The sequence below is a fragment of the Myxocyprinus asiaticus genome, chromosome 29 (genome assembly GCF_019703515.2).
Source record: "Myxocyprinus asiaticus isolate MX2 ecotype Aquarium Trade chromosome 29, UBuf_Myxa_2, whole genome shotgun sequence".
Classification (NCBI taxonomy): Eukaryota; Metazoa; Chordata; class Actinopteri; order Cypriniformes; family Catostomidae; genus Myxocyprinus; species Myxocyprinus asiaticus.
The window spans coordinates 17467017-17488030 of NC_059372.1; the positions used below are offsets into that span (position 1 = coordinate 17467017).

Consider the following 21014-nt stretch of genomic DNA (forward strand, 5'->3'; position numbering starts at 1 on the left):
CATAAAAATGCATGGAATTTCTGCAACTTCATAACCACGCATTGCAAAACTGCAAAACTTCTTAAAGGGATAGTTCACCCAAAAATGAAAATTCTCTCAACATTTACTCACTTTCATGCCATTCCAGATGTGTATGACTTTCTTTCTTCTGCAGAACACAAACAAAGATTTTTAGAAGAATGTTTCATCTCTGTAGGTTCATACAATGCAAGTGAATGATGACCAGACCTTTGATACTCCAAAAATCACATAAAAGTAATCCACACAAATTCAGTGGCTTAATATATGTTAATCTTAAGTGATGCAATCAGATTTCAATCCTTTTTTACTAAAAGATCTCCACTTTCAGAATGTGAAAGTGAATATTTTTAGTAAAAAAAAACTTAAATATGAATCTGTTTCTCACCCACACCTATTGTATTGCTTCTGAAGACATGGATTTAACCACTGGAATTTTATGGATTACTGTTAGGCTGCCTTTTTGTGATTTTTGGAGCTTGAAAGGTCTGGTCACCATTCACTTGCATTGTATGGACCTACAGAGCTGAAATATTTTTCTAAAAATCTTCGTTTGTGTGCTATGCATCAATAATCACCAAAATTTTATACCAGTAGATACTGTATGTGTCAACCGCTAGAAATTTTCAAGCATCGTTTCTATCGCGGTTATGCAAAATCCAGACACAGACTTTCTTATATGTTAGAAGGGGGGCTTCAAGGAAAAAAGGTTGGGAGCCACTGCTCTAAACTGTCAAACTTTTAATTTGTTAACATACTGCAGTGGCTGATCCAACTCTTTTGGTCTTCTCCTCCTCCAGGTCCAAGTTGGCGAGGAGACGGTCCGGTCTGATGAAGAACTGAACGAGCGCACATATGTGCATCAATAATGCTCATATTTCTCTGTCTACCTTTACAACGTACCAAGTGTGTTAACACTTCTAAATCTTTGTGGTTCTTGATGGTTTCTCTTGTATGTAGACCTGTGGATCTGTTCTCCTCTCCAGCAAAAGAACTTTCAGTTCCTGAAAACCAACTCTCCCCTTCCTCGTCCTCTCTATTTCTCTCCTAACCCTTTGTGTTATTGATTGGATTTATTCAGTCTTAACTTTTGTTATTTGTCATAACAGAACCTCCAAGTAGCATGTTGTAATAGTCTATTTGTGTGTGTGCACGAATCTTCAGAGCAGGTTCTTTTTTTCTCTTGAGTTGCTCTTGTCTGTAAAGATCGTCCTCACTAGTGTTGTCCACCAGGAACATCTTGCCCACATGGCCAACAACAGCCATAACCCTCTGGAGACAGTTGGTTTGCTTAAAATAAAATCCCCTACAACTACACTAAGTAAAAAATAAATAATAATATATTTTAAAAAAATCATTCAAAAAAAAAAAATCATATTTAATGAACACAACTTTCTCTAATAGAAGACATACAAAACATAAACAAATAGCTATTTTGCTCAAGTTACTGCTAAAAAAAAAAAAGTGGTTATACCAACAATGCTAAATATATATATATATATATGGACCAAAGTACTGAAGATTAGAGCAAAATTTGTCCCTCAAAAGAATGTTATTGCTGAATTGGCTTAATGGATTTGCTGAATCAGACCAAGCCATGATGGTGAAGACATAGACCATATATGCTCGCCAATTTACTCATATGCCCAGAACTGTGCCACTTCGCAGTGTATTTGCTTGACAAAAATCCACATATCAAGGACGTAAAACATACCATTTAGCAAAGTTTGTAATAATAAGAAATATAGCTCCTGTAAAAGATATCTCACATATCATTTTTTACTGTAGTATTCTACTGAAATGATTCCCTTGGTACATTAGGACAAAATGGTGCAAAAAAATTAGACACAGACCACTTAACTGAATGGAAATCCATTTGTACATACACTACCGTTCAAGTTTAGGGTCACTTACTCATTCTTCATTTTTTTTTTTTTCACATTTTAGAATAATAGTAGAGTCATCAGAACTATGGAATAATAGAAATGGAACTATGGGGATTATGTTGTGACAAAAAAATCCAAAATAAATCAAAAGTGTGTTATATTTTGGCTCTATTCTTCAAAGTAGTCACACTTTGCCTAGATTTTGCAGACATGTACTCTTGACATTTTCTCAACCAACTTCTTGAGGTATCACCCTGAGATGCTTTTTAAACAGTATTGAAGGAGTTCCCATCCATGTTGGGCACTTATTGGCTGCTTTTCTTAATTATTCGGTCCAAGTCATCCATTTCAAAAACCTTTTTTTTCTAAATAAAATTTTAGTTTTGTAATTAAATAAATTTAATATGTTGGCACAATTATATTTTTGTCTACAAAACTAATTTCAAACATATAAGCATATGCCTTCAGATCAAAAGATTTTTAAGATCAAGAGAAACATTTCAGTCAAGTGACTCCAAACTTTTGAACGGTAGTGTAACTTGCAGGATTACTGTGCTTTATGCAACTCATGAAGAGACGACACATTCCTTGTTGGTTTTTGTCCTTACTGTTTTAATAAAAGCAGCGGTTTACAGACAGTTTTAACAAGAAAGATCAGCTGGCCAAAGGTTTTGCCTCTTAGGAAGGCCATATATTTGAGTGTGATACTAATTTAATGATTTTGTGGTCAGTTTTGGCTCTTGCGAATTTCACCATTCTGTTTAAACCTCAACAGGATCATTAAACCAGCCTTTTTTTTCCTAGAAAATGAACAGGATTTAAACATCTGTTGGTACATTTTAATATTATTGAACATTTATCATGTACCTCTTTACTGTACTTATTAATTTAACTTATTTTATCAACACATGTTCAGTATTTTACATTATCTGAAGAGCAAATGCAACATATACAATGGAAGTTAGTGAGAGAATTTCTTCGTTTTAAATTACCATTCTTCATTACTTATTTGAACAGACCAAGTCTGACCTCTAAAAAGGATTTCTGTTTAATCATTATCAGTAGAAAATGGTTTTGGAACAAATTAGCATTGGACAGGTCATATATGCAGTTCACTGCTGTGAAGGGAAAAGGGATGGTATGTCTTCAGCTTTTTTATTATGAAAATCTTTGCTCTGTACACTTTAAAACATGCAGTCAAGATACAAGTGCTGAAATTATCAGTGTTTTAGTCTGCTGGGGAAGATGAATAGATATTTACAAAGAGCAATTTGGCTGGGCATGTAACAGTAGTACTCTGGCCAAACAACCAGGAGAAAGTACTGCCCACCAGATTTTCACAGGAAGTGGTATAGGTTTACTGTGCTTTACAGACTGATCACTGTCATTCCTTATGAAGTTAATATTCTTGCTGCTTTTAAATTGCACAAAGAACATTTTCACAGGGAACACATGAATATGACTCGGAATATTCTGCCCTTTGGTCAGGCAGCCTGCAGGGCTCCTCTGAGCTGTTGGATTGTTACAGCATCTGTGAAAATGTCAAAATTGAATATTTATTCAGATACGGCACATAAGTGCATGAGAAACATTTATTTCTGGTTTTGTTTTTCTTTGCACTGAAGATTAGTGAAGGTTAACATTTATCATGAAAGTAAATGTATCACACATATGAGCTAAATATTGTACATTTTTGCCAGGGCAAAGATTTTCAGCATTTTTTTTTTTTACTGTCTTTGTGAGTGGCTTGGTTACTAATGTAAAGTCATAAACATTCATAATGAATTTCATTAACTGTATTTATTTTTTTTTGCAATGTATATATTAGTTTGCAGTTCTTTGCACAAAATATGTGTTTACAACTAACAGAACAAATAAAGCTTGAACTTAAGTTTTTGTTGTTTTCTCAAATGGAAACCAAATAGCTTTAGGTGTTAGATTTTAGCAACTCATTGAAGTGGACTTTGAATGTACTTGAATTCAAAATGCATGAATTATCAGATAAAAGATAAATGATCTTTATTAGGGACTGATGTGTAGCTGTGCTTATTTCTTGAAACAATTTTCAATTTAATTTGACCATGTTACAAGGGCACTTTCTTACATTTAATCTTAAAGATAGTCCAGATGTGGAGGGCAGAATTATGAGGCCTGTTCATTTTAATTTCTACCATCAGGGAATATATTTTGTAGAGGTCATTCAAAATTATATATAATTTTTTTTTTTTTTTTTTTTTTTTTTTTTGACGGTCACCTCCTTTGAATTGTTTTTGCATTGACTCGTCATGCATTTTCCCATGCTGCCTTTGAAGCAAACCTGGCATTACTATATATACCCCCCCCCCCCCCCCCCCCCCCATCCGAGGCCTAATGTTTCGAAATGAACATCCCAATTTGTTGTGGTAAAACAGCAGAAAATAGTTCAACTGAGGCATTAACACTGTATATTATTTTTCAGATTGGCTTAATTTTCATACTTATTTTGTAAATAGTACATGTTGTATGGAAATTGGATTAAAATGTAAATATGTCTCCTGTATTTGTAATAATTATAAAACATTCACTGTATAGCCTAGACGTGTAATGCATATCTTAATTCTGTGTATGGTAATCTTGCACCATTGACTTGTTTAGTGAATGAGGTAAAAATAAAATTACAGCCAGTGCATTAGATGAAGAAAGGATCCTGTTTTGTCTTTCTTCATGTGAATCTTTAAAATGCAGTGATGAAATAAGTACAAATAAATTACAGGTGCATCTCAATAAATTAGAATGTCATGGAAAAGTTCATTTATTTCAGTAATTCAACTCAAATTGTGAAACTCGTGTATTAAATAAATTCAATGCACACAGACTGAAGTAGTTTAAGTCTTTGGTTCTTTTAATTGTGATGATTTTGGCTCACATTTAACAAAAACCCACCAATTCACTATCTCAAAAAATTAGAATACATCATAAGACCAATAAAAAAAAACATTTTTAGTGAATTCTTGGCCTTCTGGAAAGTATGTTCATTTACTGTATATGTACTCAATACTTGGTAGGGGCTCCTTTTGCTTTAATTACTGCCTCAATTCGGCGTGGCATGGAGGTGATCAGTTTGTGGCACTGCTGAGGTGGTATGGAAGCCCAGGTTTCTTTGACAGTGGCCTTCAGCTCTTCTGCATTTTTTGGTCTCTTGTTTCTCATTTTCCTCTTGACAATACCCCATAGATTCTCTATGGGGTTCAGGTCTGGTGAGTTTGCTGGCCAGTCAAGCACACCAACACCATGGTCATTTAACCAACTTTTGGTGCTTTTGGCAGTGTGGGCAGGTGCCAAATCCTGCTGGAAAGTGAAATCAGCATCTTTAAAAAGCTGGTCAGCAGAAGGAAGCATGAAGTGCTCCAAAATTTCTTGGTAAACGGGTGCAGTGACTTTGGTTTTCAAAAAACACAATGGACCAACACCAGCAGATGACATTGCACCCCAAATCATCACAGACTGTGGAAACTTAACACTGGACTTCAAGCAACTTGGGCTATGAGCTTCTCCACCCTTCCTCCAGACTCTAGGACCTTAGTTTCCAAATGAAATACAAAACTTGCTCTCATCTGAAAAGAGGACTTTGGACCACTGGGCAACAGTCCAGTTCTTCTTCTCCTTAGCCCAGGTAAGACGCCTCTGACGTTGTCTGTGGTTCAGGAGTGGCTTAACAAGAGGAATACGACAACTGTAGCCAAATTCCTTGACACGTCTGTGTGTGGTGGCTCTTGATGCCTTGACCCCAGCCTCAGTCCATTCCTTGTGAAGTTCACCCAAATTCTTGAATCGATTTTGCTTGACAATCCTCATAAGGCTGCGGTTCTCTCGGTTGGTTGTGCATCTTTTTCTTCCACACTTTTTCCTTCCACTCAACTTTCTGTTAACATGCTTGGATACAGCACTCTGTGAACAGCCAGCTTCTTTGGCAATGAATGTTTGTGGCTTACCCTCCTTGTGAAGGGTGTCAATGATTGTCTTCTGGACAACTGTCAGATCAGCAGTCTTCCCCATGATTGTGTAGCCTAGTGAACCAAACTGAGAGACCATTTTGAAGGCTCAGGAAACCTTTGCAGGTGTTTTGAGTTGATTAGCTCATTGGCATGTCACCATATTCTAATTTTTTGAGATAGTGAATTGGTGGGTTTTTATTAAATGTGAGCCAAAATCATCACAATTAAAAGAACCAAAGACTTAAACTACTTCAGTCTGTGTGCACTGAATTTATTTAATACACGAGTTTCACAATTTGAGTTGATTTACTGAAATAAATGAACTTTTCCACGACATTCTAATTTATTGAGATGCACCTGTATACTTAACTATTGGTATTCAAAATGTTTTACTTGAGCATATAGCTAAAATGTACTTTAGTAAAACAAATATTTTTCTACCTTTTATATTTGAGTAAAAGTAAACTTTTTATTACCTTTATAATAGACTTATGAAAGCAAAAAAATATTTTCTCATTGACAAATAATGCACAAACTTTGTGAAGCAACCTATGTCGTCAATTTTCACCAAGTTAAATTTTCAAAGTTACCCAAGACAACAATTGAATAAAATGTAATTTGTCCTGACTGTACACACATATACAGTAGTGGCCAAAAATATTGGCACCCATGGTAAATATGAGCAAAGAAGGCTGTGGAAAAAAAAAAACAATCTGCATTGTTTATCCTTTTGATCTTTAATTCAAAATGTTTTACAAAAATCTAACCTTTAATTGAAGTAGAACAATTGAAAGTGGGGAAATATCTCATTAAATAAATATTTTTCTCCAAAACACGGTCACAATTATTGGCACCCCTAGAAATTCTTATGAGTAAAATATATCTGAAGTATATTCCCCTTCATATTTTACATTTTTGTAGTGCACCTGGGTGACTAGGAACATGAAATTGTTCAGCCATGACTTCCTGTTTCACAGGGTTATAAATATGAGGTAACACAAAGGCCAAATTCCCTTAATCATCAATCACAGTGGGTTAGACTAAAGAATATATTTCTGATATGTGGCAAAAAGGTTGTTGAGCTTCACAAAATGGGAAGTGGCTATAAGAAAATAACCAAAGCATTGAAAATACCCATTTCCACCATCAGGGCAAAATTTACAAGTTCCAATCTACTGAAGAGCTTTAGAATTGGCCTGGAAAAGGACATGCGTCTATAATGTCTCCACGCACTGTGAGGAGGATGTTTCAAGTGGCCAAAGAATCTCCAAGGAACACAGCTGGAGAATTGCAGAAATTAGTTGGGTCTTGAGGTCAGAAAGTAAAAAAAAAAAATAAAAATAAATATCAGACATCACCTACATCACCACAAGTTGTTTGGGAGGGTTTCAAGAAAAAAAGCCTCTGCTCTCATCCAACAACAAACTCAAGCGTCTTCAGTTTGCCAGACACTACTGGAACTTCAAATGTGACCAGGTTCTATGGTCAGATGAAACAAAAAAAGAGCTTTTTTGCAGCAAACACCAGAGATGGGTTTGGCGCACCAAGAGATGAAGAAGTACCCAATGCCCATGGTTAAATGTGGTGCTGGATATTTAATGTTGTGGGGCTGTTTTTCTGCCAAAGGTCCTGGACATCTTGTTCGGATACATGGCATCACGGACTCTATCAAACAACCTGGCTACCTCTGCCAAAAAGCTTACAATGGGCCCTGGTTGGATCTTCCAGCAGGACAATGATCCAAAACAAACATAAAAATCAACACAAAAATGGTTCACTGACCACAAATTCAAGGTTCTGCCATGGCCATCCCAGTCCCCTGACCTGAACCCCATTGAAAATGTGTGGGGTGAACTGAAGAGGAGAGTCCACCAACATGGACCTCTGAATTTGAAGGATCTGTAGAGATTCTGAATGGAGAAATGGTCTCAGATCCCTTGCTAGGTGTTCTCCAACCTCATTAGGCATTATAAGAGAAGACTCAGAGCTGTTATCTTGGCAAAGGGAGGTTGCAAAAAGTATTGAATAAAAGGGTGACAATAATAATGGACAATGCATTTTAGAGAAAAATATTTATTTAATAATGAGATATTCCCCCTGTTTCAATTGTTTTACTTCAATTAAAGGTTAGATTTTAGTAAATTTTTTGAATGAAAGATCAAAAGGATAAACAATGCAGATTTTTATTTCACAGCCTTCTTTGCTCATATTTACCATGGGTGCCAATATTTTTGGCCACTACTGTATATGGATATCCTGTAATGTGTTTCCTGAAATTGTTTAACTTTAAATGCATCAGCAACTGATTTTTTTGTTTGTTTTTTTTTTTGTGATTAACATTTGTTATTGATTCATCTATTAAACAATGAAAAGCAAAACATATACCAAACAGAATCAACATTTAACCCTCACAACAGCCCGACCCCCAACAACACCCCAGTGGTCACACAACTACAGACAAACAAACAAAAAAACAAAACAAAACAAAAAATATATATATAATAATCACACACATCCACTACACCTCTCTCTCCACTGTCCCTCCCCGAGAGCCCTCCAAAAAAGCCAGATACTTGCCCCATGTCTCCAAAAACAAGTCTAAATTCCCCAGTCTTCTGAATGCCCCCTCTGAACACCACTCCTGAAATAGGGGCGCTCCAGCTGACTTCCAACCCCTTAAAATTATTTGTCTGGCAATCATAATGCTAGTTAGGACCCAGTTTTTTATGTGCTTATTCTCCATATTAATGACCACCCCATTACCTAAAATACAGAGTCTGGGGCAAAATAAAATTTGAGAGCCCAATACCTCACACATAAAACTCTGAATCTTCAACCAAAATTCTTGGATCCTAACACATTCCCAAAAGACATGGGTTGTGTCTCCATCTTCTGATTGACATCGGCAGCAGGTGGTGTGTCTTTAAGACCAAGCCTATACAATCTAGAGGGGGTCCAATAGACTCTATGTAAAATCTTGAACTGCATAAGGCGAATCCTTGCATCTCTAGATGCAGACTTGAATTTAAATCAGGTATTTAGAATCCTAGCCCACACTCCCTCCTCCAATACCAAGTTTTAGATCTTTCTCCCACAATCTCTTAAGAGAAGTTGATGTTCCATCCCCCAGATTCTGAATTAGCAGGGAGTAATACACTGATGCCTCATGACCTTTTCCAAAAGCAGTAATCACCACTCCCAGAGTATCTGCCACTTTAGGGGGGTGTAAACTACTCCCAAAACAGTACAGAGCAGGTGGCGCAGCTGTAAATACTTATAGAACTGAGATCTGGGAAAAGATCTGGGACCGAATGCATAATAATAATACAAAATCTTGGGTAGGCCTAGCCCACCTTTGTCAATCGGCCTATGTAATTTATTGAAATGCAATCTGGGACACTTACCATTCCAAATGAAGGACTTCGCTATGCTATCAAATTGCTTGAAATAAGAGAGGGGGACATCTACAGGGATAGATTGTAGCAGGTAGTTAAATTTTGGAATACAATTAATTTTAATAACATTAACCTTCCCAATCATAGATAAATGTAATGAAGCCCACCTGCCCACATCACACGAAAACCTTTTTATTAAGGGATCAGAATTAACTCATATAAATTTGCTGGGAATAAAATGCCCAAATACTTAATGCCCTGTTTGGGCCACTGGAAGGCGCCTGGCTGGAAAGCCGTTACTGGGCAGTATGCTGTCAGAGCCAAAGCTTTGGATTTAGACCAATTAACTCTGTATCCTGAGAACTTAGAAAAGGAATTAATAATTCTGTGGAGGCAAGTCATAGATCTAGTGGGGTCGGAGACGAATAATAAAATATAATTTGCGTAAAGCAAAAGCATATGTGCCACACCTCCCGCCACCACCCCTGGAAAATTATCTTCCCTTCATATCATGGCTGCTAATGGTTCCAGGGCAAGACAGAACAATAATGGGGAAAGAGGGTTACCCTGCCGGGTGCCTCTATCCTGAGTAAAATAATCTGAAATTAATCCATTTGTTTGTACCGCCGCTACCAGGTGTCTATAAAGTAACTTAATCCATCCAATAAAAGTATTCCCGAACCCGTATATTTCCAAAATCTTAAAAAGATAATCCCATTCCACCATATCAAATGCCTTTTCAGCGTCAAGTGAGATGGCCACGACGTGAGTCTGCTCATTCACCAGTGACCACATAATATTGATGAGATGCCTAATGTTGTCAGAAGAGCTGTCATAACTTAATCAGTTAGCCAAAATTTTTGACAATATTTTAATGTCTAGCTGGATCAGGGAAATTGGACGTTAACTCTTACACTCGCTTGGATCTTTGTCTTTTTTAATAATCGGACTGATCCTGGCTTGTGTCATGGCTGCTGGAAGATTTCCATTCTTAAATGATTCTGTTTAAATGTCTAACAAAAGTGGAGCCAGTTCTGTAGCATAAGATCTAAAAAATTCAGCGGCAAAACCATCTGGCCCCGGAGCCTTGCCTGTAGGCATGACCTTAACTACCCCGCCAAAGTCCTCCAAGGTTATCTCACAATCAAGAAAAAAAATTTGCTTAGTTGTCAGTTTAGGGAGTTCTAATGGTTCCACAAAATTTCTAATATCCTCATCAGTAGACGAAGATGTGGAACTATAGAGATCAAGATAGAATTCTTTAAAAATACTATTAATATCAATGGCCTACCAGATGGGTTCAAATGTCTCCAAATATCTGTAAGACCAAGATTTTTACACATCCTGTGAAGCATTGGTGTTGCTTTAGGAGGCTTACACACTTTTGCTTCACTATGATCAAGGACTGAGTCCATCAATAGATTAAGCCTCCTCCCAATATTATATCATGAGGGGTGCCAGCAGCTTGCAACATCCCTTCAAGATCTATAAAAAAAGCCCTGATCATCAACGTTAGGTGTGTAAATATTAGCCAAAATCAACCTTTGCCCCTGAATTTCTACTAAAACAATAATGACTCTTCCTAATTTATCTTTAATCTGTTTGAGACATTTGAATTGTAGATGCTTACTTCTCAATGTAATGACTACCCTGCTCTTACTTGAACCAGCACTAAAGAAAACATGTCCACCCCACATCTTCCCAAATTTTTCAGCTTCCTGCAGGGAAAGATGAGTTTCTTGAAGAAACACTATATCATATTTCTTACATTTAAGAAGAGAAATAACTTTCCTTCTTTTTATGGGGTGGCCCAACCCATTCACATTCCATGTGGAGAGAGATAATCCACTCATATTAACATTTGACATTTTGACACATTCGAAAAAATAGACTGTGTGTCAAAAACAAGATTATAAAGACCACTTTCCAACATCAGTGCAACAAGAACCCCGAGCTACCCCCCGAATCAAACAAACAGATAAAAGAAAAACGTGCGCATTAACTCCGTGCACGACAGCGCCAACCAGCGTCCAGCCATTTAAACTCAAAAAGTCCATGTACGCCTACGAGAGTCCCCGCGACAACTTTGCCATCGGATTGTTCAAGTCCGGTACTTCTATACAAATTTTGTGAGACAGAATTACATAACAGAAGAAAATCTATAAAACAAACTCCATCCAGTAGGCAGAATAAACACAAAGAACGTGTAGATTCATCCACATACTGTCCTGAAGGTGTGTTCCTCCCCAAAACAAGCTCCAGCCTCTAGCGGAACCAACACACACACTAAAAAAAAAAATATATATATATATATATATATATATATATATATATATATATATATATATATATATATATATATATAAAAATAAAAAAACCTTCAGTTTACTCGGGCAGTCAAACGAATGTTCAGTGAGCCAGCTGTTTCATAAGTGCAGCAGATGACCTAATCATTCCAATGTCCTGCAAAAAAGATATTCCACAAAACAAACTCCATCCAATAGGAGGCACAAGTACAAAGAACGAGCAGACTCATCCACAAATGTCCCAAAGGAGTGCTATTCCACAAAACAAACCCCAGCCGCTAGGCGGAACCATCACAAGAAGAAACAAAAAAGGTGCTCACATTCCTCGGACAGTCAAGCGAATGTTCAGCGAGTCAAGCTCACTCAGGAGCAACATGAAAATCACCAAAATATCTTAATCATTCCAATGACTTTATGAAAGACATCGCTTGCTTTGGGCATGTAAATACCCTGCGGCCATCCTTAGTATCTTTTCTCAATTTGGCCATAAACATCAGTGCAAAAGCGATCTACCATTGATGTAAGAGTTTCTTGCATTCCTTGAATCAATCAGGTTTCTCTCGTCGAATTCGCAAAGTCTGACAAGAAACAAGAAAATGTTGTGGTTCTTCCAAGAAAGCCTTACTTTACTCCTCGCCTCACGCAACACGAGATCTTTATCGGATGATCTCAGAAATTTGGCCAGAATTGATCGGGGCCCGTCTCCCTCAGCCGATCTCCGAGCCAGGACCTTGTGAGCTCGCTCGATTTCCAGTTTATGGCCTGTTATGTTGAGCAGAATTGGGAAGAGATCGTCTAGGAATTTCACCATATCTCGGCCTTCTTCGTTCTCAGAAATTCTAACAATTTGGACGTTGTTTCGCCGATTACGATTCTCAAGGTCTTCCAACTTTTCCCAGACGCACTGCAAATCTGCCTTGGTCGCTAGCGGATTAGCAGCTAATTCCCTCTCTGATGACTCCAGATAATCTCGACATCCGACAATCTTGTAACCGACTCAGAGAATTTCGCCTCCATCGCCATAATCGATCGACATGTTACAGCAAGATCCTCCAAGTCCGCTACGACTTTCGTCAGCATCACAGACATGCTGGACAGTTGACGTTGAATTTCTCCTGCCGCACAGTCCAAATTGAGTCCCTGGTCTGCCGCCCTGTCTGGTGTGTCAGCTTGAGCACATAAATGTCTTTTAATATCTCCAGAGTCCGAAGATTTTTAATTCTTTGACATATTGTCTCCATAGAACAGTTATGAAACAGAGTGTATCGAATCTCACCAGTTTAGGACACAAAAAGAATTAAAAACTAGCAAAGTGCGCAGAGCTCGTTGTTCACACGTCCGACCCTCGCATGGCATCACGCAACTCAGCAACTGATTCTTTAGTAGTTGTTTTACGCTGTGTTAGAAGGTGATCTACATAGAAACAACATTATAACTGGCTATGGTTTAAAAAAAATGTTTCAAAAGAAAATGCAATAATACAATGGCAGTAAATTAAGAGTTGGTAATATTCTATTTAATAATTAATCAGTTTGATTGCATCTGAGGTAACTTTCAAGTATGTTACACATACACGGCTCGTGGCTTTTTTAAAATAGCCAATACGCTTTAGTTTACAAAGCCACACACACATATACCCTATCTACTATATGCTGCTTCTCATGCCAGAGCCGGTGTTCAGCCGAGGAAACGGAGAAGCTATCTCAATAAAGAGACAACTTTTCCACTGCCTTGAGAACCGAACAATGATCTAACTGACCACGTTACTACAAAACCAGCCGACAAACAAACAGGGCATTGCGTTCTTTGCTTACTCATTTTTACTTATACTTACATCCAGGGTTTCAAATGGGGCAGAATGGTCTGCAGCGGCATTATATATTGGCAGTTTTTTTATCACTTCATTCTATTTCCTGCAGGCAAAGCTCCAGTTAATTTTTTATGCATTCCGTCTCCATTTAGTGAGTGTGCTTGCTCAAAAACACTTTTAAAGTTCTTTAAAAGTAAATCACAAAAGCATTATGCTTCCATCTAGTCTGTGTCAGAACCTGGTCCGCTATATTCACCTAAAGCAGCACTCACAGGGTGTTAGGGTTTCCCCTCTTCAAAAATCCAAATTTAACCCTTGCTTACATCCAGTAGCAGTTTTAACCACCACGCAAACCACGCAATTGCGTGGAGCCCCAGACGTCGCCCCGGGTAGGACAGCTCTGCAAAAACAGCTTGAGGGGGTGACATGATGTTCTGGGTACATGCGCAAATACGCTGGTGTCTGCGGTCTCACAGCTGTTCACGAAGCCGTCAGGTTCGGGTCAGTAGGACTTTGGGTTCGGGTTTGTAATTTATGAAAAAATATACAGGCCTTCCGAACTTGTTTCGCCCATGCACTTTCACTCACACAGATACGTGCGAACAGATGAGATAGGGGCAGTTCACACTGAAAATGTTCTGTTTTCCATTGTTTTTCTATGTAAATACGCTGAACGAACGTCCTTGACTGCTGCACCGCATCTCACTGTTTCTTCAGTGTCTCACGCAGGACTGCCGCATTTTTAGACACTGTGTCAAGTTAAAAGGAACTTCATGTTTCAAAAACGCAGGACGAGACACCTGCATTCTGTTTCAGTCGTTGTGCTGCATTTAGATTGTTTTTAGCGCAGGTGTCACAAATATTTAACGTTCCGAACAAGTTCAGGTTGCAAAAAGGTGACTGTTACATTATTCCAGATTGTTCTGCACCAAGCAAAGTTTCAGCGCTTGATAAACAGCAGTTTTTTTTTCTCTTCTGCTCTAGTGTGCTGAGGGGCCGCCGTGCCTTGTATGTTTTTTGTTACAGTTACAAATGTTGCGCGTTCAGCTTCTAGAGCGGGAATAACTAGCATTCAGCCTCTAGAGTGAGAATAAATAGCGTTCAGCCTCTAGAGTGGGAATAACTAGCATTTAGCCTCTAGAGCGGGAATAAATAGCATTCAGCCTCTAGAGCGGGAATGAATAGCGTCAGCCTCTAGAGCGGGAATAAATAGCACTGAGCATCTAGAGCGGGAATAAATAGCGTTCAGCCTCTAGAGCGGGAATAAATAGCGTTCAGCCTCTTAAGCAGGTATAAATAGCATTGAGCCTCTAGAGTGGGAATAACTAGCATTTAGCCTCTAGAGCGGGAATAAACAGCATTCAGCCTCTAGAGCGGGAATAACTAGCATTTAGCCTCTAGAGCGTGAATAAATAGCGTTCAGCCTCTAGAGTGGGAATAAATAGCGTTCAGCGGGAATAAATAGCATTCAGCCTCTAGAGCGGGAATAAATAGCGTTCAGCCTCTAAAGCGGGAATAAATAGTGTACAGCCTCTAGAAGGGGAATAACTAGCATTCAGCCTCTAGAGCGGGAATAAATAGCATTCAGCCTCTAGAGCGGGAATAAATAGTGTTCAGCGGAAATAAATAGTGTTCAGCCTCTAGAGCGGGAATAAAGTGCGTTCAGCCTCTAGAGCGGGAATAACTAGCATTCAGCCTCTAGAGCAGGAATAACTAGCATTCAGCCTCTAGAGCGGGAATAAATAGCGTTCAGCCTCTAGAGCGGGAATAAATAGCGTTGAGCCTCTAGAGTGGGAATAAATAGTGTACAGCCTCTAGAAGGGGAATAACTAGCATTCAGCCTCTAGAGCGGGAATAAATATTGATCAGCCTCTAGAGTGGGAATAGAGCGCATTCAGCCTCTAGAGCGGGAATAACTAGCATTCAGCCTCTAGAGCGGGAATAAATAGCGTTCAGCCTCTAGAGCAGGAATAAATAGCGTTGAGCCTCTAGAGCGGGAATAACTAGCATTTAGCCTCTAGAGTGGGAATAAATAGCGTTCAGCCTCTAGAGTGGGAATAACTAGCATTTTGCCTCTAGAGTGGGAATAAATAGCGTTCAGCCTCTAGAGCGGGAATAAATAGCGTTCAGTGGTAATAAACAGCGTTCAACCTCTAGAGCGGGAATAAATAGCGTTCAGCCTCTAAAGCGGGAATAAATAGCGTACAGCCTCTAGAAGGGGAATAACTAGCATTCAGCCTCTAGAGCGGGAATACATAGCGTTCAGCCTCTAGAGCGGGAATAAATAGCGTTCAGCCTCTAAAGCGGGAATAAATAGCATTCAGCGGGAATAAATAGCATTCAGCCTCTAGAGTGGGAATAAATAGCGTTCAGCCTCTAGAGCGGGAATAAAGTGCGTTCAGCCTCTAGAGTGTGAATAACTAGCATTCAGCCTCTAGAGCAGGAATAAATAGCGTTCAGCCTCTAGAGGGGAAATAAATAGTGTTCAGCCTCTAGAGCCATAATAAATAGCATTCAGCCTCTAGAGCGGGAATAAAGCATGTTCAGCCTCTAGAGCGGGAATAAATAGCATTCAGCCTCTAGAGCGGGAATAAATAGCATTCAGCCTCTAGAGCGAGAATAAAGAATGTTCAGCCTCTAGAGTGGGAATAAATATAATTCAGCCTCTAGAGCGAGAATAAAGCACGTTCAGCCTCTAGAGCCAGAATAAAGCACGTTCAGCCTCTAGAGCGGTAATAAATAGCATTCAGCCTCTAGAGCGGGAATAAAGCATATTCAGCCTCTAGAGCGCGAATAAATAGCGTTCAGCCTCTAGAGCGGTAATAAATAGCATTCAGCCTCTAGAGCGGGAATAAAGGATATTCAGCCTCTAGAGCGGGAATAAATAGCATTCAGCCTCTAGAGCGGGAATAAAGAATGTTCAGCCTCTAGAGTGGGAATAAATATAATTCAGCCTCTAGAGCGAGAATAAAGCACGTTCAGCCTCTAGAGCCAGAATAAAGCACGTTCAGCCTCTAGAGCGGTAATAAATAGCATTCAGCCTCTAGAGCGGGAATAAAGCATATTCAGCCTCTAGAGCGCGAATAAATAGCGTTCAGCCTCTAGAGCGGTAATAAATATAATTCAGCCTCTAGAGCGAGAATAAAGCACGTTCAGCCTCTAGAGCCAGAATAAAGCATGTTCAGCCTCTAGAGCGGTAATAAATAGCATTCAGCCTCTAGAGCGCGAATAAATAGCGTTCAGCCTCTAGAGCAGTAATAAATAGCGTTCAGCCTCTAGAGCCGTAATAAATAGCATTCAGCCTCTAGAGCGGGAATAAAGCATGTTCAGCCTCTAGAGCGGGAATAAATAGCATTCAGCCTCTAGAGCGGGAATAAATAGCATTCAGTCTCTAGAGCGGGAATAAAGAATGTTCAGCCTCTAGAGCGAGAATAAAGCACGTTCAGCCTCTAGAGCCAGAATAAAGCACGTTCAGCCTCTAGAGCGGTAATAAATAGCATTCAGCCTCTAGAGCGGGAATAAAGCATATTCAGCCTCTAGAGCGCGAATAAATAGCGTTCAGCCTCTAGAGCAGTAATAAATAGCGTTCAGCCTCTAGAGCCGTAATAAATAGCATTCAGCCTCTAGAGCGGGAATAAAGCATGTTCAGCCTCTAGAGCGGGAATAAATAGCATTCAGCCTCTAGAGCGGGAATAAATAGCATTCAGCCTCTAGAGCGGGAATAAAGAATGTTCAGCCTCTAGAGTGGGAATAAATATAATTCAGCCTCTAGAGCGAGAATAAAGCACGTTCAGCCTCTAGAGCCAGAATAAAGCACGTTCAGCCTCTAGAGCGGTAATAAATAGCATTCAGCCTCTAGAGCGGGAATAAAGCATATTCAGCCTCTAGAGCGCGAATAAATAGCGTTCAGCCTCTAGAGCGGTAATAAATATAATTCAGCCTCTAGAGCGAGAATAAAGCACGTTCAGCCTCTAGAGCCAGAATAAAGCACGTTCAGCCTCTAGAGCTGTAATAAATAGCATTCAGCCTCTAGAGCGGGAATAAAGCACATTCAGCCTCTAGAGCGCGAATAAATAGCGTCCAGCCTCTAGAGCGGGAATAAAGTGCGTTCAACCTCTAGAGCGGGAATAAAGCACGTTCAGCCTCTAGAGCGGGAATAAAGCGGGTTCAGCCTCTAGATCGGGAATAAATAGCATTCAGCCTCTAGAGCGGGAATAAATAGCATTCAGTCTCTAGAGCGGGAATAAAGCGCGTTCAGCCTCTAGAGCGGGAATAAAGCGCATTCAGCCTCCCTTTTTTTTCCTTTTTCACCCAATTTGGAATGCCCAATTCCCAGTGTGCTTTTAAGTCCTCGTGGTGGCATAGTGATTCGCCTCAATCCGGATGGCAGAGGATGAATCCCAGTTGCCTCCGCGTCTGAGACCATCAACCCGCGCATCTTATCACGTGGCTTGTTGAGCACGTCGCCACGGAGACATAGCACATGTGGAGGCTTCACGCCACATGTGGAGGCATCTGCGCTCAACTCACCACACGTCCCACCAAGAACAAACCACATTATAGGGACCACGAGGAGGTTACCCCATGTGACTCAACCCACCCTTGCAACCGGGCCAATTTGGTTGCTTAGGAGACCTGGCTGGAGTCACTCAGCACACCCTGGGATTCAAACTAGCGAACTCCAGGGGTGGTAGCCAGCATCTTTTACCACTGAGCTACCCAGGCCCCCTAGATTATGTTTAACACCTGTCTCTAATTCCAGTGAGCATGGGGAGAGTGGCATATAAACAGCAATGCCACCAGCAGCAGAGAGAGAGTTTGGCACAAGGAAGGCTACGGTGCTCCTGAAGCTGTTATGTTCGTTCTGTTGTATTTGTGAAGCCGATGTGTTTAAGTAACTATGTGCCTATGAAAGCTGATGTGTTTAAGTAACTACATGCCTGTGAAGCTGATGAGTTTGTGAAGTTGCAAAGCACTGAAGTGGCTGATTAAAAGTCTTCCCTGAGCCTGGAAAACCCGCTTCCCTGTGTTCTCCTTCCCTTCTGCTGTGAAGTCGTTACACTGGTGCCGAAACCCAGGATATCTGAAGTATGCCCCATGGAGTCCTTGCAGTTGGCCGAGATCCTCAAGTCCCTCACCAGCCTACACCAGTCGCGCCAACAATCCCTGCTTGAGCTGCGTCAAGACCAAGACTGCCAGTTTTTTGAGATCCTACGAGCTCAAGCAGAGGACCGGCATGCAATCCGGAGCCTCCTCAGCCAGGAGAGAGCCCTGGCCGTGACCCCGGACAACCACAGCCCCATGCCCCCACCCACACTTCTAAAGATGGGTGCGGAAGATGACCCAGAAGGCTTCCTCGACTTATTCGAGAGGACCGCTGAGATCTGGATCTGGCCGCAAGATCAGTGGGCGGCCCGCCTCCTCCCATTGCTGTCCGGGGAAGCCCAGCTTGCGGCACAACAACTGCCGGCGGCTAACCTCCTGGCCTATGAAGACCTGAAGAAGTCCATCCTGCAGCGGGTTGGTCGTAGCCTAGAGAAGTGCCGGCAGCTCTTCCGATCCATGAAGCTGGCGAAGACCGACCGCCCGTTTGCTTTTACCCAACGGCTCCGAGACGCCTGCCGGAAATGGCTGCTGGCGGGGATCACGATGTCGCAGGAGTTGTCGACCAGGTGGTACTGGAGCAGCTAATCCATCGACTGCCAAGAGGAATGGCGGAGTGGGTCCAGTGCCACCACCCGGCATCGTTGGAGAAAGCCATTCAACTGGCGGAGGACCATTTGGCGGCGTACCAGAGGGCGGAAGAGCCCTCCCACTCTCTCTCCCCCTCCCCTATAATTTCCCCGATCTCTTCCCCCTCCCCCACCTCTCTCACTCTGCTCTCTCCCCAGAGCCTATTCCTGCCCCGTGGAGGCGAGGAGTCCTGCCACCAAAGCCAGTTCCCTGTGCGCGGGGTTTCCTGTCGCCCACAGCAGCAACAGTGCCCCGCTGCTCTCCCCCTCAGGTGGAAGTGACCGCCGACGCAGGTGTGGGCATGGCACCTGTGCCGGTCTGTTGAAGTTGCGGAGATCCGGGACACTTCCGGGATCAGTGCCCTGTCATGGAGCTGGGAATGGTGATCTGGATCCCCGACACTCCGCAGGCTTCCCCCGATCGGGCCGGAGCGTACCGGATACCGGTAAGTGTCAAGGGGGGTACTCACAAAGCATTGGTGGACACGGGTTGTAATCAAACCACTATCCACCAATGCTTGGTTCAACGTAAGGCTTTGGGCACAGCTAAAACAGTGAGGGTGAAGTGTGTGCATGGGGATATTTACAGCTACCCTGTGGTGACCCTTGTTAGTAAATTTTGGGGAACAAAACATAGAGGCTGTGGTTAGTTCCCGCCTCACCCATCCGTTGATTCTGGGGACTAATTGGCCTGAGTTTAGAAATGTATTAAAGGGAATATGCACGGATGGGTCCTGCACTAAAGCCATGAGATGTGAGATGTGCGATGCTCTGGCAGAGGAGGCAGGGCCAGGGCCGTCTTCATCTGCTCCATGTCAGGATGATGTGGGGGGGGAGAGGCTGCAGCCCCTCCTGTCCTTGGGGGATTTCCCGAAGGGGATTTCCCTTTGGAGCAGTTGCGAGACAAAACTCTCAAGCACACCTTTGACCAAGTGAAAGTGATCGATGGTCAACAACTCCAGCCGGGTGTTGCCCTTTCATATCCTTATTTCACAATTAGAAATGAGCGGTTGTATAGAGTGACACAGGATGCTCAAACAAAGGAAGATACAACCCAGCTCTTAATACCAGGAAATGCTGTTCCAGGCAGCTCATTGTAATCCCATGGTGGGCCATCTAGGGGAAAGAAAAACACTGAACCGTCTAATAGCCCGTTTTTATTGGCCAGGCATTGGCGGCGATGTCCGCAGGTGGTGTGCGGCATGCCGCGAATGCCAGCTGGTGAATCCACCAGCCACCCCAAAAGCGCCATTGCGCTCTCTTCTGCTGATCGAGATCCCCTTCAAGAGAATTGAAATGGACCTCGTCGGGCCATTAGAGCGGTCAGCACGCAGACATCACTTTGTATTGGTCCTAGTGGACTATGCAATGTGATATCCGGAAGCAGTGCCTCTGCGCAACATCTCAGCAGGCAGTGTTGCGGAGGCACTCTTTAAAATAATCTCCCGGGTGGGGATTCCGAAAGAAATCCTCACCAATCAAGGCACAACCTTTATATCACGAACACTATGCAAGCTTTACAAATTATTGGGCATTAAATAAATCCGCACCAGTGTCTATCATCCACAAACAGATGGCCTGGTGGAGCGGTTTAATAAAACCCTTAAAAATATGATTCATATGTTCGTACATGAGGATGCTAGAAATTGGGACAAATGGCTCGATCCCCTGATATTCGCAGTACGAGAGGTCCCGCAAGCCTCCATAGGGTTTTCCCCATTTGAGCTACTATACGGGCGGCACCCGCACGGCGTGCACGATGTTATGTGCGAAGCTTGGGAGAAGGGACCTTCAAACAGTAAAAATGAAATTCAATACGTTCTTGATCTTAGAGCAAAACTCCACACCTTGGGGCAACTAACACAGGAGAATTTACTCCAAGCTCAAGAACGA

The 21014-nt window shown here is 41.4% G+C and overlaps 1 protein-coding gene across 6 annotated transcripts in view; it reads left to right on the forward strand.

Moving 5' to 3' along the window:
• kif1b (kinesin family member 1B) overlaps window positions 1-4575 on the forward strand; it is a 117601-nt gene extending 113026 nt beyond the window's left edge. For all 6 annotated transcript variants that reach the window (XM_051662150.1, XM_051662152.1, XM_051662153.1 and 3 more), the window contains one exon: window positions 819-4575. In XM_051662150.1, the coding sequence (XP_051518110.1) occupies window positions 819-861 (43 nt within the window). In that variant the 3' untranslated portion in view covers window positions 862-4575. The remainder of the gene's footprint in view (window positions 1-818) is intronic.
• Window positions 4576-21014: the final 16439 nt, after the last annotated feature.